Source organism: Camelus bactrianus, chromosome 19, assembly GCF_048773025.1.
Source record: "Camelus bactrianus isolate YW-2024 breed Bactrian camel chromosome 19, ASM4877302v1, whole genome shotgun sequence".
Classification (NCBI taxonomy): domain Eukaryota; kingdom Metazoa; phylum Chordata; class Mammalia; order Artiodactyla; family Camelidae; genus Camelus; species Camelus bactrianus.
Window position 1 is genome coordinate 6,220,067 of NC_133557.1, and position 12,852 is coordinate 6,232,918.

The 12,852-nt window shown below is 45.2% G+C and overlaps 1 protein-coding gene across 4 annotated transcripts in view; it reads left to right on the forward strand.

The window, feature by feature from the left end:
• FERMT1 (FERM domain containing kindlin 1) overlaps positions 1–12,593 on the forward strand; it is a 38,849-nt gene extending 26,256 nt beyond the window's left edge. For all 4 annotated transcript variants that reach the window (XM_074346942.1, XM_045508588.2, XM_074346943.1 and 1 more), the window contains 6 exons: positions 3,753–3,877; positions 4,650–4,756; positions 5,944–6,165; positions 6,768–6,892; positions 8,072–8,213; positions 9,588–12,593. In XM_074346942.1, the coding sequence (XP_074203043.1) occupies positions 3,753–3,877; positions 4,650–4,756; positions 5,944–6,165; positions 6,768–6,892; positions 8,072–8,213; positions 9,588–9,761 (895 nt within the window). In that variant the 3' untranslated portion in view covers positions 9,762–12,593. The remainder of the gene's footprint in view (positions 1–3,752; positions 3,878–4,649; positions 4,757–5,943; positions 6,166–6,767; positions 6,893–8,071; positions 8,214–9,587) is intronic.
• Positions 12,594–12,852: the final 259 nt, after the last annotated feature.

A 12,852-nucleotide genomic window follows, 5' to 3' on the forward strand; every position in this document is an offset into this window, starting at 1 on the left:
GAAGTTCATCCTTGCATGGAGTTCTGTGTGGGGAAATGAAACGCCTCTTGGAAAATCAGAGCTAATGTCTGTGCCATACCCAGATGTAGATCTAAATTTAAATGCCTTATATGATAAGAATCCTGAAAATAAAATAGAAACTGGTCCAGAACCACAAAACTTACAAAGCCCTACCAATGTAACTTGGTAGGCAAAAACACTTGGAGGGAAATACGCACAATCTAGCACGCGTGGGACTTCTACTGAGAACAGTAATACTACCGCCCCCCCCCACATACACACACAAAACTCTCAGTAGACCCAACAAATAATAGCATTAGCAGTTTCAATAATTTTAGATAATAAAACAATCAGAAGAAACCACAAAATGAGTATGTTGAGAATCATTGAAAGGTAAAAATTGTAACGAAAGGCAATTTTTGAAACTCTAGAAATGGAAAATACAGTTATAGAAATTTAAAATTGAATGTGTGCTTTATACATCAAGTTTAAAACACAAAGAGAGGACTTAGAAAGGCAGAAATGGAAAATATGACACAAAGAATGAGAAGATTCAATATAATAGCTACTAGGAGTTTCAGAAGGAAAAAATGACGAAGGAGCAAACATTCGAAAGAAAATGCTTGAGAATTTTCATAATTGTTGAAGACAAAAATCCTTAAACTCAGGAATCACAAATCCTAACAAAATAAATCCGTATAAATGTACTTCTTGATGCGGCCAAACACTGGCAAGAGAAAGTCTTTAAAATCTGAGAGAAAAGACAAATTTCCTACAAAGGAGAAAAGGGGGAGGGTGGGGTGCAGCAGACTTCTTGTTGGCTGGAATATATTTCGAAAGGGCTAAGAGACGGTACCAGTCAATCTAGAACGTTATACCCAAGTCAGTCTTTCAAGATTCTCCTTGCTGCAAACCCCTAAATATAAACCAGACAAGATACAGTCCTAATAGTCAATTACATATTTAATGAAAACAACGATTTATGCCCAAACTGTTAAGATTTAACCTCAGCTGGAGAGACTTCTTTGGAATAAATAAAATGGCTTCACAACAGGGGTTATAGAGAGAGAAGTTACACGTAAATTCATTCATGCATTCATTCATGGTCAAGTTACAGTGGCAAGGAAGTTCCGGTCAGACATACACACCATGCTATAGAAGACTGTTATGAAGAGGAGACTCAAAATCAGAAAGTGGAAATTAGTAGCCTTGTTTCAATAAGAACCCTCACAAACAGGTAGATGGCATAAAATTTGAACATTGTGATTTAGCAAACACAGCCAACAGTGTACTTCCTCACCTGGGGTTTGTATAACTGAGTAATCATCTCCCTTCTTGAAACAAGCTGAAATTTTCTTACCTACTTACTTTTAATTTATGTGTGTGTAGGTTCTGTAACGTGTATATTATATGACAAATATTACAAATAAATAATCATAAGTATGTTAGAGGGTCGGTACCCAAAGTACTTAAAGATGGGGGATGCCCAGTTTTAGTTTGGAGAGCACTGATCTAGTGTGTCTCAAACTAGGGAACCACGTCAGGAGAGCTTACTTAAAATGCAGGTGCCTGGGCCCTCACCTGGACCTGCTGAATGCGACTCTGGGACGGGCCAGGCTTGCGTGTCTCCAGCAGTTTCCCTTCCAATTCTAATGAGCACCAGAGTTTGAGAACTGTTTTTTCTAGAAAATAAATCCCACTCCTTCGCTGGACACTGAGACCCGCATGGGCCTGGCCTCCCTGGTGTCCTGTCTCCCCCATCCCCATCAGGGAGATGCTGTTGCCATGGAAACTGCCCCTGTGCCCATTTCTGTTGCTCAGCCCAGCGTCCAGTGGGAGGCTGATGTCCAGGACTTGTTGACCCAACTCGTACTAGCAAGGCGCCCAGCTCTGACTCACCTCTGCACTTTGCACCTGCAGTTTCCTGAACTTCCTTTTTGAAATTTCTTTTCCCTGTTCCTCCCATCAAATTCTTACTGATCCTTCATTCTGTCCTTTAATCCTCTGTCACTCGTGACTCCCATATCCTTGTTGTATGACTTACCATATCTTATTACATTTATTTACTTGTGCATCTCCCTCTTGAAACTGTGAGCTCCTTGAGGGTTCAAGAAACTGTGTCTTGGGTTTTTTTGGTCATTTTTGGGATAACATTCCTCGTTGCTTACTTTTTGGTTTTTTAAAATTTATTTTTATTGAAGTAACATTGGTTTATAACACTATATAAGTTTCATACGTACAACATTATATTTCTACTTCTGTATACCGTTCAGTGTATACAGTGTACTCACCACCAAAAATGTAGTTTCTATCACATACAGTTGACCCCTTTATTACCAGTGCACCCTCCCCCCACCCCTCCCCCTCTAGTAACCACTACTCTGATCTCTGTATCCACATGTTTGTTTTTCTTTGGTTTATCCCTTTATTTTATCTCTTCATTTGTTTACTCACTTTTGGTATCCCACATATGAGTTGAAATCACACAGTATTTGTCCCTCTCTGTCTGGCTGATTTCGCTCAGCCTGACAAGTCACACCGCAGTGGTATGGATGTGTAGGCTGAACTGCAGAACATCATCTCCTTCATCCAAAACATCCAGAGGAAGAACATTGTCCTCATTTGGTTCGTGAAGAGCTCAGTTTGCTCCATGCAGAGATTGTGGCAATGGAATTTCTTTGAAGAACAATTACTAATAATTCACAAAGGTGTATTTGTGGATTCAAAGTATTACTTGTCCAAAATTATATATGAGTGGGGTCTAACACCAAGCTTCCTCTCTTCCTTCTGTTCTTTAGTGTGGAAATCCACCCCTCTGGCATGAGACACCCCAGTCCACCCCCAAGACCAGGATTGTTCCACTGAACCACATACAATTCCTGTTACCTTTTCTCTGCACCCCCTCCCCCGCTCCCCAGCTCTCCCTCTCATGTTTTCTATTTTGAATGACCCAGCTGAGACCTGCCCCTGGCACCACCCACCCACATTGTCTAGCCCAGAGTACAAAGTTTCCTGGCCACAACGGATATCACAGTTGGAGATCTTCCCCCAGAATATTTTTAATAATTGTAATATCTGTATAGGTTAGCTGTAGATTTTGGTGATTCCCATGGCTCACGGGGAATTTTCCAGTGGTTTCTCTTACGGGTCAAGAGGAAAGTACGGAACAGTTTGCTTACTGTTATATCTGATTTTTATGTCTGGTAATTGGAAGATTGTGCTGTCCGTATGGACAGCTTTTTCAGATGTAAGAACTAAACTGAAATTTGGGTGTCACCAGGTTTGTGGATGTTTCTTACATCATCATCATCACACTAGTACTAGGAGTAGTAATAATTATTGAGCACTTCAGTTCACAGACCTCTGTGAAGTTCAGGTACTTTGCAGAGATGACCTCTTATCATCGTCACAAAAACCCTGTAAGTTGGAAGCTGATACTCACATCACACAGAAGCGGTCACGTGCCCCAGGCAGATGCATTGTCTTTCCCAGGGTCACACTGTTGGACGGTAGCAGAGCCAGAGCGTGGCCCTGGGTGGTCTAACTCCTGAGATTCTGCTTTAACTTCTACATCTCCCCTCAAAACTCCATTTTCAGTTTTTAAAAATGAGTTAGCAGTTTGAAAATGATCCTTAAAAATAAAGAGGATGTTGTTTGAAAGGGTCTTTAGAGCCTCTTAATTCACTTGAATTTATAATGTGTCTTGCATTTCTGGATGTTTTTTTAAATGCTTACTGTTCTTTGATTTGCAGGCCCAAGAAACTAATATTAAAAGCATTCAAACAATACTGGTTCGTCTTTAAAGACACATCTATAGCCTACTTTAAAAACAAGGAATTTGAACAAGGAGAACCAATAGAAAAACTAAATCTTAGAGGTAAGAGGGTAATACGTCTTGGTATGGCTTGTCATGGCCAGCAAGCAGATGAAGGCTGAGGATCCCCCCCAGGGAAGCAGGGTTCACTCCCAGGGGAACCTCTGCGTGTCACTGGTTTCAAACCAGGAGCCTGTCTGCAGCTCCTCTTCCCCGTGAAGCGTGGACCCGGAATGCAGCCCAGTGAATTGTTATTTTCATTATGCTGTCCCTCTTTCCCAGTGTGTCCAAGTCTCTGACGGGGTGATAACCAGTGTTGTAAAGGTAGCACCTGACACATTGTGCAATCCTAAAGAGCTTTCTGAATTCCAGAACAGTTATGTTTAATTCAGTGTCACCTTCGTGCCTGTTATGATTTCTAATTAACAGTGGCTGTGAGCATATTGGTAGCTCCATTAACTGAAAATGTAATTAACTAGTGCACTCAATTCCCTTCTCATTGTGACAGAGAATTCCCCTGCTTTGATTTATTTCAAAGTTCACCTTCAGTCATTGTTTCTATGAGTTAGAATAGCCTAATCGACCTGAAAGATGAATCTAACCAATAACATATTTAAGAAATTCGTAAGAGAAAATATTTTTATCGATCCATGCTAATTGTTCACAAGCCTTATTTCGTTAGCCTTTAATTAATGTTATCAGCTTGCTCCTCAGTGTTTCAGAAGAGAACTAAATCTGAGGGGCTTATGTTCAAAGTGGTTTTTTTTAGATGCACATCTGATATTTGTATGAGATTTCTCAGAGCTCAGTTCTGTCCCTGCCTTTTCTCATTCAGGCTGTGAAGTTGTTCCAGACGTAAATGTAGCAGGGAGAAGATTTGGAATCAAGTTACTAATCCCTGTTGCTGACGGTATGAATGAAGTGTATCTGAGATGTGACCACGTAAGTAAAACCACGAAAATGTTAAGTCACCTCACCTCTATTGAGCCTCAGGACAAACCGTCTGAGGGGTCTTCTCGGAACACTCATCAGTCAGCTACTGCTTTGTAACAAGCAACCACAAAATCACAAAGACCCACACCAATAAACATTGGTTTCTGAAGCATCTGCAAGTAGACTAGGGGTTGGGTGACCAAGCTGGTATGAGCTGGACAGACCTGCTTCCAGCCGTCCCCCTGGCCCTGATTCAGGCTGAGCCCATGGGATTTGTTCTGAGTCCCAGACTGCCTGGGAGGCTCTTCTCAGAGTGGGGGTAGAAGTGCCAGAGGGAACTGGGAACATGGGGGACCTCCTGAAGCTTAAGTGTGGAGTTGGTACACTCATTTGCACCCACATTCCATTGGCTAAAGCATGTCCATGGGCAGGACCTAAGTCAGGGGGTGGGAAGTTACACTCTGGCTCTGGTGGGAGGGACTGTAAAATTCCAAGGCAAGAGGTGTGGACACCAGGAGGGTGGAGATTGAGGTCAGTGATTCAGTAAACCACACCTACTGTTGCTCTGAAGAATTAATTCCACTCTTTACCTGCATCCCTTGGCTTCTGGGACGACTCCCCTTCACTCCCTGCGGTACAAGTGAGTACAGACGTAAAGAACAGTAGAAGCCACCACTCAGTGGTTCAGATCCATCGATGAACCTGATTCCTTACACAAGGGGTTAGAATCTTTACTTGGGGTAGGCCAAGGTGGAAATAAGATGGGAAATCAGGTCATGATTTTTCCTCATTTTCTTCTGTCATAGAGATCAGACGTGATACGAAAATGAAAGTAGGTCTCAAAGACGCTGTCCAGTAGTTTGGGTTTTCAGCTGTCTCTGCTCCACTGCACTCCTTTGTGTCCTTGGTTTATCTTTAAACACAAAGTTCCACACATGGAATTTCTCAAAGGGAACATTCCCGTTCTGTGGCCCCTTGGTATCTAGAAATGCAACTCAGGACTCAAAAGCTTCTATTGGGTGTTCAACTGGGTGACTTAACAGCCACTCAGAATGCGTGCCACTTCGCATCTTCTCTTGCAGGGACGGTGCTGGTTTTGTATTGATTAGAGAAGTGAAAGCACAGGTCCTGCTCTGTCCCCAGCAGGGCCGCTTTGCACTTGAACGTGCTTCTCAGCCCTCTGGTATCTGCTGCAGGAGAATCAATATGCCCAGTGGATGGCTGCCTGCATCTTGGCCTCGAAGGGCAAAACCATGGCGGACAGCTCCTACCAGCCGGAGGTCCTCAACATCCTTTCATTTCTGAGGATGAAAAACCGGAACTCAGCATCTCAGGTGGCTCCTGGGCTCGAAAACATGGACATGAACCCGGAATGTTTTGTGTCACCTCGGTGTGCAAAAAAACACAAGTCTAAACAGGTACTCCCACTCTGGTTGGGGTGATTGCCATGGATTCTGTATTTTCTGAAATAAAAGGAAGAATTAAAATGTTCAAGACCATCACAAAAAATCAGCTGGTGGGGGAATTTGATTATGAACTGGATATGAGGTGATACTAAGAAATTATTCTGAATTTTGTTAGTGGTGACTGTACGGCTTACTGAACATGGCGATATTCCCAGAACTAACCTAATTTTAAGACGATGATTGAGTCTCCACAAATGACAAATTTAAATTATGCTTCCATGAGAGGGGGTTAAAAGGTACATAGATAAACTGATTTAAGTAGAACCATTGTTTGGGGACACTCCACAGACCCCCAGAAAGAAGAATTCAGAACCTCCATCTGTGTGAAGCCTAGAAGCTTATATGTTGGCTATCTTCATGTTCCTCCCCAGTGATTTGCGTGTATTATAGAAAAGGAGAATGAATGAATGAATGAATGAGAAGGAATTGTCTTTGCGGAGCTGCAGTTGGGCCTTGCATTCATTCTTGTCAGTGGGGGTCTGGAACCAGCAGGCTGATGGTTGTAGGCAGTCAGTGCCTGCGGAGGAGAATTTGATGTCTCCCGCTCTGCTTAGCTGGCAGCCCGCATCCTGGAAGCCCACCAGAACGTGGCCCAGATGCTCCTGGTGGAGGCCAAGCTGCGGTTCATCCAGGCGTGGCAGTCTCTACCTGAATTCGGCCTCACCTACTACCTAGTCAGGTGATTACCGTGTTCTCTTGCCTCTCTCACTTTCTGTTCAATTTTAAGTGGTTTCCTTGGGGCCCAGTTGATTCTGATTTGGTCTAGAATGTAGAACTCCTTTTTATCATTATTATTTTAGAATACTGTCCTTCCACAAACGGCCCAGACACTTTTGGCTGCTCATAACGGTCTTCCATGCCTCTCTGCTTCTCCTGCGCCCCCTGGGTTTCAGCTTAGCAGCCAGAGCGGTCCTTTCAAGACCTCAGTCAGACCACGTCAGGCCTCCGCTCGCCACCATCAGAAGGCATCGTGCCACACTCAGAGTAAAAGCCAGATCCTGACAGTGGCCTCACAAGACCTTAACTCTGGAATTTCACATCCCCTCCCCTCCTCTGCTGTGCCCAGCCACACTGGCCTCCTGGCAGGGCCTTGACATGCAAAAGAAAAAAAAAAAAAAAAGCCCTGGCCTTTGCACTGTCTGTGCCCTCTGCTCTAATACTCATTCCCCAGATAGCCTGGCTCACTTGCTCACGGATATCAAATCTCCCTTCTCACTTAGCTCTTCCCTGACTGTCTCTTTAAAGTGTAGCAAGCTCCTTGCCCGTATTCCCTGGGCCACTTCTGTGCTTTGTTCTCCTTTGTGACCTTACCTGCCTCGTTCATGACTCTCTCCCCACACAGAATACAAGTTCCAAGTTCCATGAAGCCAGTAATTTTCCCTCTGTGTAGGTCACTGCTGTAGTCCCGCTGCCCAGAAGGGAGCTGGGCGTGGTTGGTGCTAACTTTGAATTAACAGACTTTTTTTGGAGGGGTCATTAGGTCTATTTATTATTAGGGTTTCTTTCTTTTTTTTTTTTGATAGAGGTACTGAGGATTGAACCCAGGATTGAACCCAGGCCCTCCTGCATGCCAGGCACACACTCTACCATTTGAGCCACACCTTTTCCCCTTGACTTAGTTGACTTAACCTCCTCTTGGTTTGCTTTCCTCTGATGTCAGTCTCACCTTTCATTCCTCCTTTTCAGTCTTCATATCCTCTATATCATAATAAAAATGCCCTTCTGTGGAAAGTTAACCCCTCATTGTCTACTCTTCAGAAATGATTTAGAAATGTTGATATTGTGTTTAAGAAGTTGCATGTGAATGGACATAAGGTTACAGGAAGCAACCGCTTCTTTGAATTAATTTTCTTTTCAGATTTAAAGGAAGCAAGAAAGATGACATTCTGGGAGTTTCATATAATCGGCTGATTAGAATTGATGCTGCCACTGGGATTCCAATTACAACATGGAGATTCACAAATATGAAACAGTGGAATGTAAACTGGGAAATCCGGCAGGTAAAGTGGAAGTTTCTCATATATTCAGTGTTGAGCCTATAAATGTGTCTTCCCTCCGAACTGCAGATTATTCTGTTTTTTGAAAAGGTGTTCTTAGAAACCACAAGCATGTGGTAATTGTCTGCTAAAATAATCACATGCAGTTCTGGGCAGTTTCCGAACAACTACAAGCCAAATGCTTTTGGATTAACACAAGTCGGCTTGGTCTCCATACAGACAGATTCTAAAATTGCTGAGAAGTTTGATTAATTTCCTTCAAGTCAGCAGGGGATTATGTAAGATTTAGGCTGATAACTACTTAGCAGAAACCACCTGAGATTGTAACCATCATACAAAATAAATCCAAAACAGGCCTCATCTGACTGGCTGCCAAGAGGTGTAACTGGCTGAGAATTCAGCCCACGTGGATAGTATTCCTGTCCCCAAAAGGAAAAAGTGCCTAAGAAGCCTGCAGGGTGCACAGATGATGGAGGAAAGCTTAGCCTGTGGGTTCAGGAGCCCTCACCCCCGTCAGCTCCACCCTAGGAACCAGGTCAGGCCAAACCTGCATCATGGGACCTACTAGACAAAGTCAGGGACACCTGAGTGTCGTGGTGATCTTAGACATTCTGCTCTTGCTAATCCAGACTCTCTTACCTCATTCCTTTGGCATTTCCCATTTTTCCAGTAGAAGACCATCAACGTAGGGGGAGGTTAAGAGACTCACATTTTTTTTTTTTTTAAGAACCGTGGCTTCTCAGCAGGACTGTTGACTGGCTAGGCGCTCATTTGTAGAAGGGAGGTCTGAGATTAGGGAGCCTCTCAGGAATGGCTCGAACACCTTGTTGCATGCCCAGGACCACGTAAATCCGACTCTGGGAGTAAAAGCTGGGATCATTGAGTCTTAAAAGTCCGCAGCTGATTCCAATGAGCAGCTGGTTCCAATGAGTGGAGAACAGGTGAAGATGCAGTTTCTCCTAGTGCTTAGAGCTTAGGGCTTGCAGCTGGGAAGGGGTGAGGGCTGTGGCTGTAGGAAAACTCATGTGGGCCCTTCCTTCTCCATTAAAAAATCTTCAAACCCCCTGCCCCTCGACACAGGGGGTGCTTAGACAGTTCTTACACCTAAACAAAAGACAGACAGGCAGACAGAAAATAGTCTTTGTTGGGAGTTAGAATGTTCTGCCAGGTGTGCTGGAAGTGCCACTAGAGGGCGCTCGGGGAGCACCGCGTTTTCTATAAGCCGTTAAGGGGAGCGGCGGTTTGACGGGGCTTTGGGAAATCCACCTGTCGCGACCTCAGCCAGCGGCCCTCCGTTCCGGGGCCACCTCCGGCAAAGCAGCTTCTTTTCCTGTCCCCCTGTCAAAGTGTGAGCGTCCCGGCGCCTTCCTCTTCCAGGTGGCCATCGAGTTTGACCAGAACGTGTCCATTGCGTTCACCTGCCTGAGCGCGGATTGCAAGATCGTGCATGAGTACATCGGGGGCTACATCTTCCTGTCCACCCGCTCCAAGGACCAGAATGAAACGCTCGACGAGGACCTGTTCCACAAGTTGACCGGTGGCCAGGAATGAGCAGAGCAAGCCTGGGCGGGGGGGTCTACACAGCCCTGGGGGGCCAAAGGCAGGCCTCCCTGGATGCTGCGTCCCCTGCCTGCACTGGGTGTGCATTCAAGACTGACAGCCTGTGTCACCACCAGGCACCCAGACCCTCCCCTCATTTCAGACACCCTGCCTGCACGTCCCTCATCTTACTTGGCCCCTTGCTGGCAGCGGTGGAAGAGGCCTCAGTTAACCTCTCCTGGATGTGAGGGGCGGGAGAGAGGAGGGTGCTGGGACGTTGCTCGAAGGCCCAGCATGTGGCGACAGTTCTGTAACTCGCAGAGCCTGCAGGCGTTACGGCTCCAAGTTGTCCATATGCTTATCTGCTTTGTTGCCAAGTTAGCAGAAAAACAAAGGTTAAAAGCGCATGTGGCAAGGACATCTTATTCCACAAACTCAGGTATGAAAAGAAATATGGGGGAAGGAGGGTAGAGCTCAGTGGTAGAGCGCATGCTTAGTACGCATGAGATCCTGGGTTCAATCCCCAATACCTCCACTGAGTAAATAAATAAACCTAGTTACCTACCCCCTGCCCTGCAAAAAAAAGAAATATGTCCTTCTTTAACAGAAGTACTTTTAACTCCCATCTGGTGAAAATGGCAGAGGGATTCCATGCATACACTTTTATCCCAGAGGTCAAGGTCCGGGGAAAGGAGGGGTGACCTGGGACCAGTTGGTGACAAGCGGTCAGAGTAGTGGCCCTCGGTGTCATCAGTCCACAATGACACGTTGCCAAGGTGACCATTAACCCATCTGGTCTTGGACACTGGTGCTATCGGGCTCCTGCCCCACCCGCAAGTCCCATTCCATCCCTGGTGCTCCCTCCGCCACCTTTAAGTCCCTCCTGAAGTCATGGTGACACAGGAGCTCAGGGAAACCCATTCCTCAAACCCAGCAGGTTTCTCACCTGCTCCTGCTCTAGGCTGGAAGATGGGTCCAGTTCTAACCTCTTCATAAAAACCACCTCCCAGCAGTGAGGCTTCCAGCGAAGTCTCCATCCCAACCCTTCAGGGAGAGACAGGCAAGACCCAGGCAGACCCTTTCACAAAGACCACCGTGTTCAAGGGCTGGGCCCCTCACTGGCTTCCACCTCCTGGACCTTTGGCTGGTCCGTGGGGAAGAGAAGCCTTTTCTCATCACCCGTCAGTGTTCTCCTGGATTTGGTGTCTGGTTATATGACTCATGGCCTTTCCCCTAAAGGCCTTTTTTTTTTTTTCCAAGTTTACACGTCTAAATTTCATTATCTCCAAGCCACAATGCCAATCACACATGCACACCCTTTAAAATGGTAACAAACAACAACACGCTTAGAGAACAAAACACAGCAAAAAAACACAGTGGACCACCAGAGACAAATGTCCCAGTGTCTTAAGGTCCGGGAATCTGGACATGCTACCCCCTGGACTGAAGAGACATCTTCAGGTTTAAGGCAAAGGGAACAGCCTACACAAGGCACAACCGCCAGCTGCCACTGGAAGAATCTTAGTTATTTCTTCCTTGGGGGTTTGAGTGCCTGTCTCCTGTCCCCACCCCTAGACTTTTTTTTCTCTGCTTTTTGCTCTGTCATCTCTGCCTTGAGACATGACTGTGGGCCAATTAACAGTTGCCTCAAATGAATAAACCCAATTACCACCCCCTAAGTGGGGAGGGTGTAGCTCAAGTGGTAGAGCGCATGCTTGACATGCACGAGGTCCCAGGTTCAATCCCCAGTACCTCCTCCAAATAGAAATAAACGAACAGGTGCCTCAATTGTCAGCTTCTGTTTTGGTTTGGCAGTGTTGGGAGGAGTGAGTTTTAAGAAGGTAACAAGCAGTACTGGGGCTAGAGGGAAATACCAGACTTCTTTTTTTTTTAATGTATAAATATTCTCCTGTCACACAGAGGACGTGGATTGCCAGGTGAGGCAGAGACTCCCTTCACATTTTGAAGTTCTTTCAGGATGCAAAGCTCAGGGGGCCTGGCTAGACCTCAGATGCCCCAAAACACTGGGTGTTGCTTTGTTTTCCAACAAAGCCATCTGAGAAGACAGATCTCCACAGTTCTGGGGGCCACCTCGAGTCAGCCTTGGCGGGGGACCCTTAGGCCCAGAGATAGAAGCTGTCACTGGAAATCCCTCTTTCAGCCTCTCCTTGGAGGTGAATGTTAGTTAAGAATCTTCAAACACCAGCTGAACTTCTGAGGCCTAGCCGAAAGCTGGGAGGTGGCTTAGGCACTTGGAAAATCTGGTCCATGTCGTAAAGAATTTAGTCTGAAGTGTTTTGTAGAGAAACCAGTGCTGCGTGTACTACGGTAAACTTGGTGGTGACTTCTCCATAGTCCTGGGCTTCGCGGTTTTAGATCCTAGCTGGGTGCTATAGTAAAACAATGCTCCCTGATGTGACTTTTTACCTGCCTGCTGCCACACACAGCTCTGCCTAATTTACCAAAGCTGGCCCTTCAGTACAACCCTCTTCCTTAGCTTTTCCTCCTTGTCTGGCATCTCCTTGGAAACACTCAAAAGAGTTGCCTGGTTTTAACCAAACTTTCAGGGGAGCATTTCTTCCTTGAGTACACTGCCACCTCCCGGAGTAAACAAGTGTGACAAGAAACCCTAAAAATGCTGCTATTCCAAAGAGGACTCTTTTATTTTTGAGGACTTTGTTTTCTTACATTAGGTGCAAAGGTCACCTGACTTCCTATGATAAAAAATTGAAATTAACATGTGCCTTTCAGCCCTGTTTGCTTTTTTATCTATACTACATGGGTAACTATGCATTTTTTATCTTATGTGCATTTTTTTAATTAAAAGTTTTATCTGGATTTGAATGCAGGCTAGGAGCATCCTTTCAGCGTGTTGTCTCTTTAAAAAGGTGAATATTTTTTCCACTACAAAAAAGAAGTGCAACTTTCAGGTTTAACACTTGCTTTTCCTCACAGTTCCAAGATTTGAGCTTATTCTCTGCAGTGAGATTGACTTAGAATCCTCCCGTAACCACCGGTTTCAACTCCTTTCTCATTGACAGTCACCAGATTTCCTGACGTATCATGAGTTTTTTTTATCCAGGTCTACCTTTTGGAAGAAGCA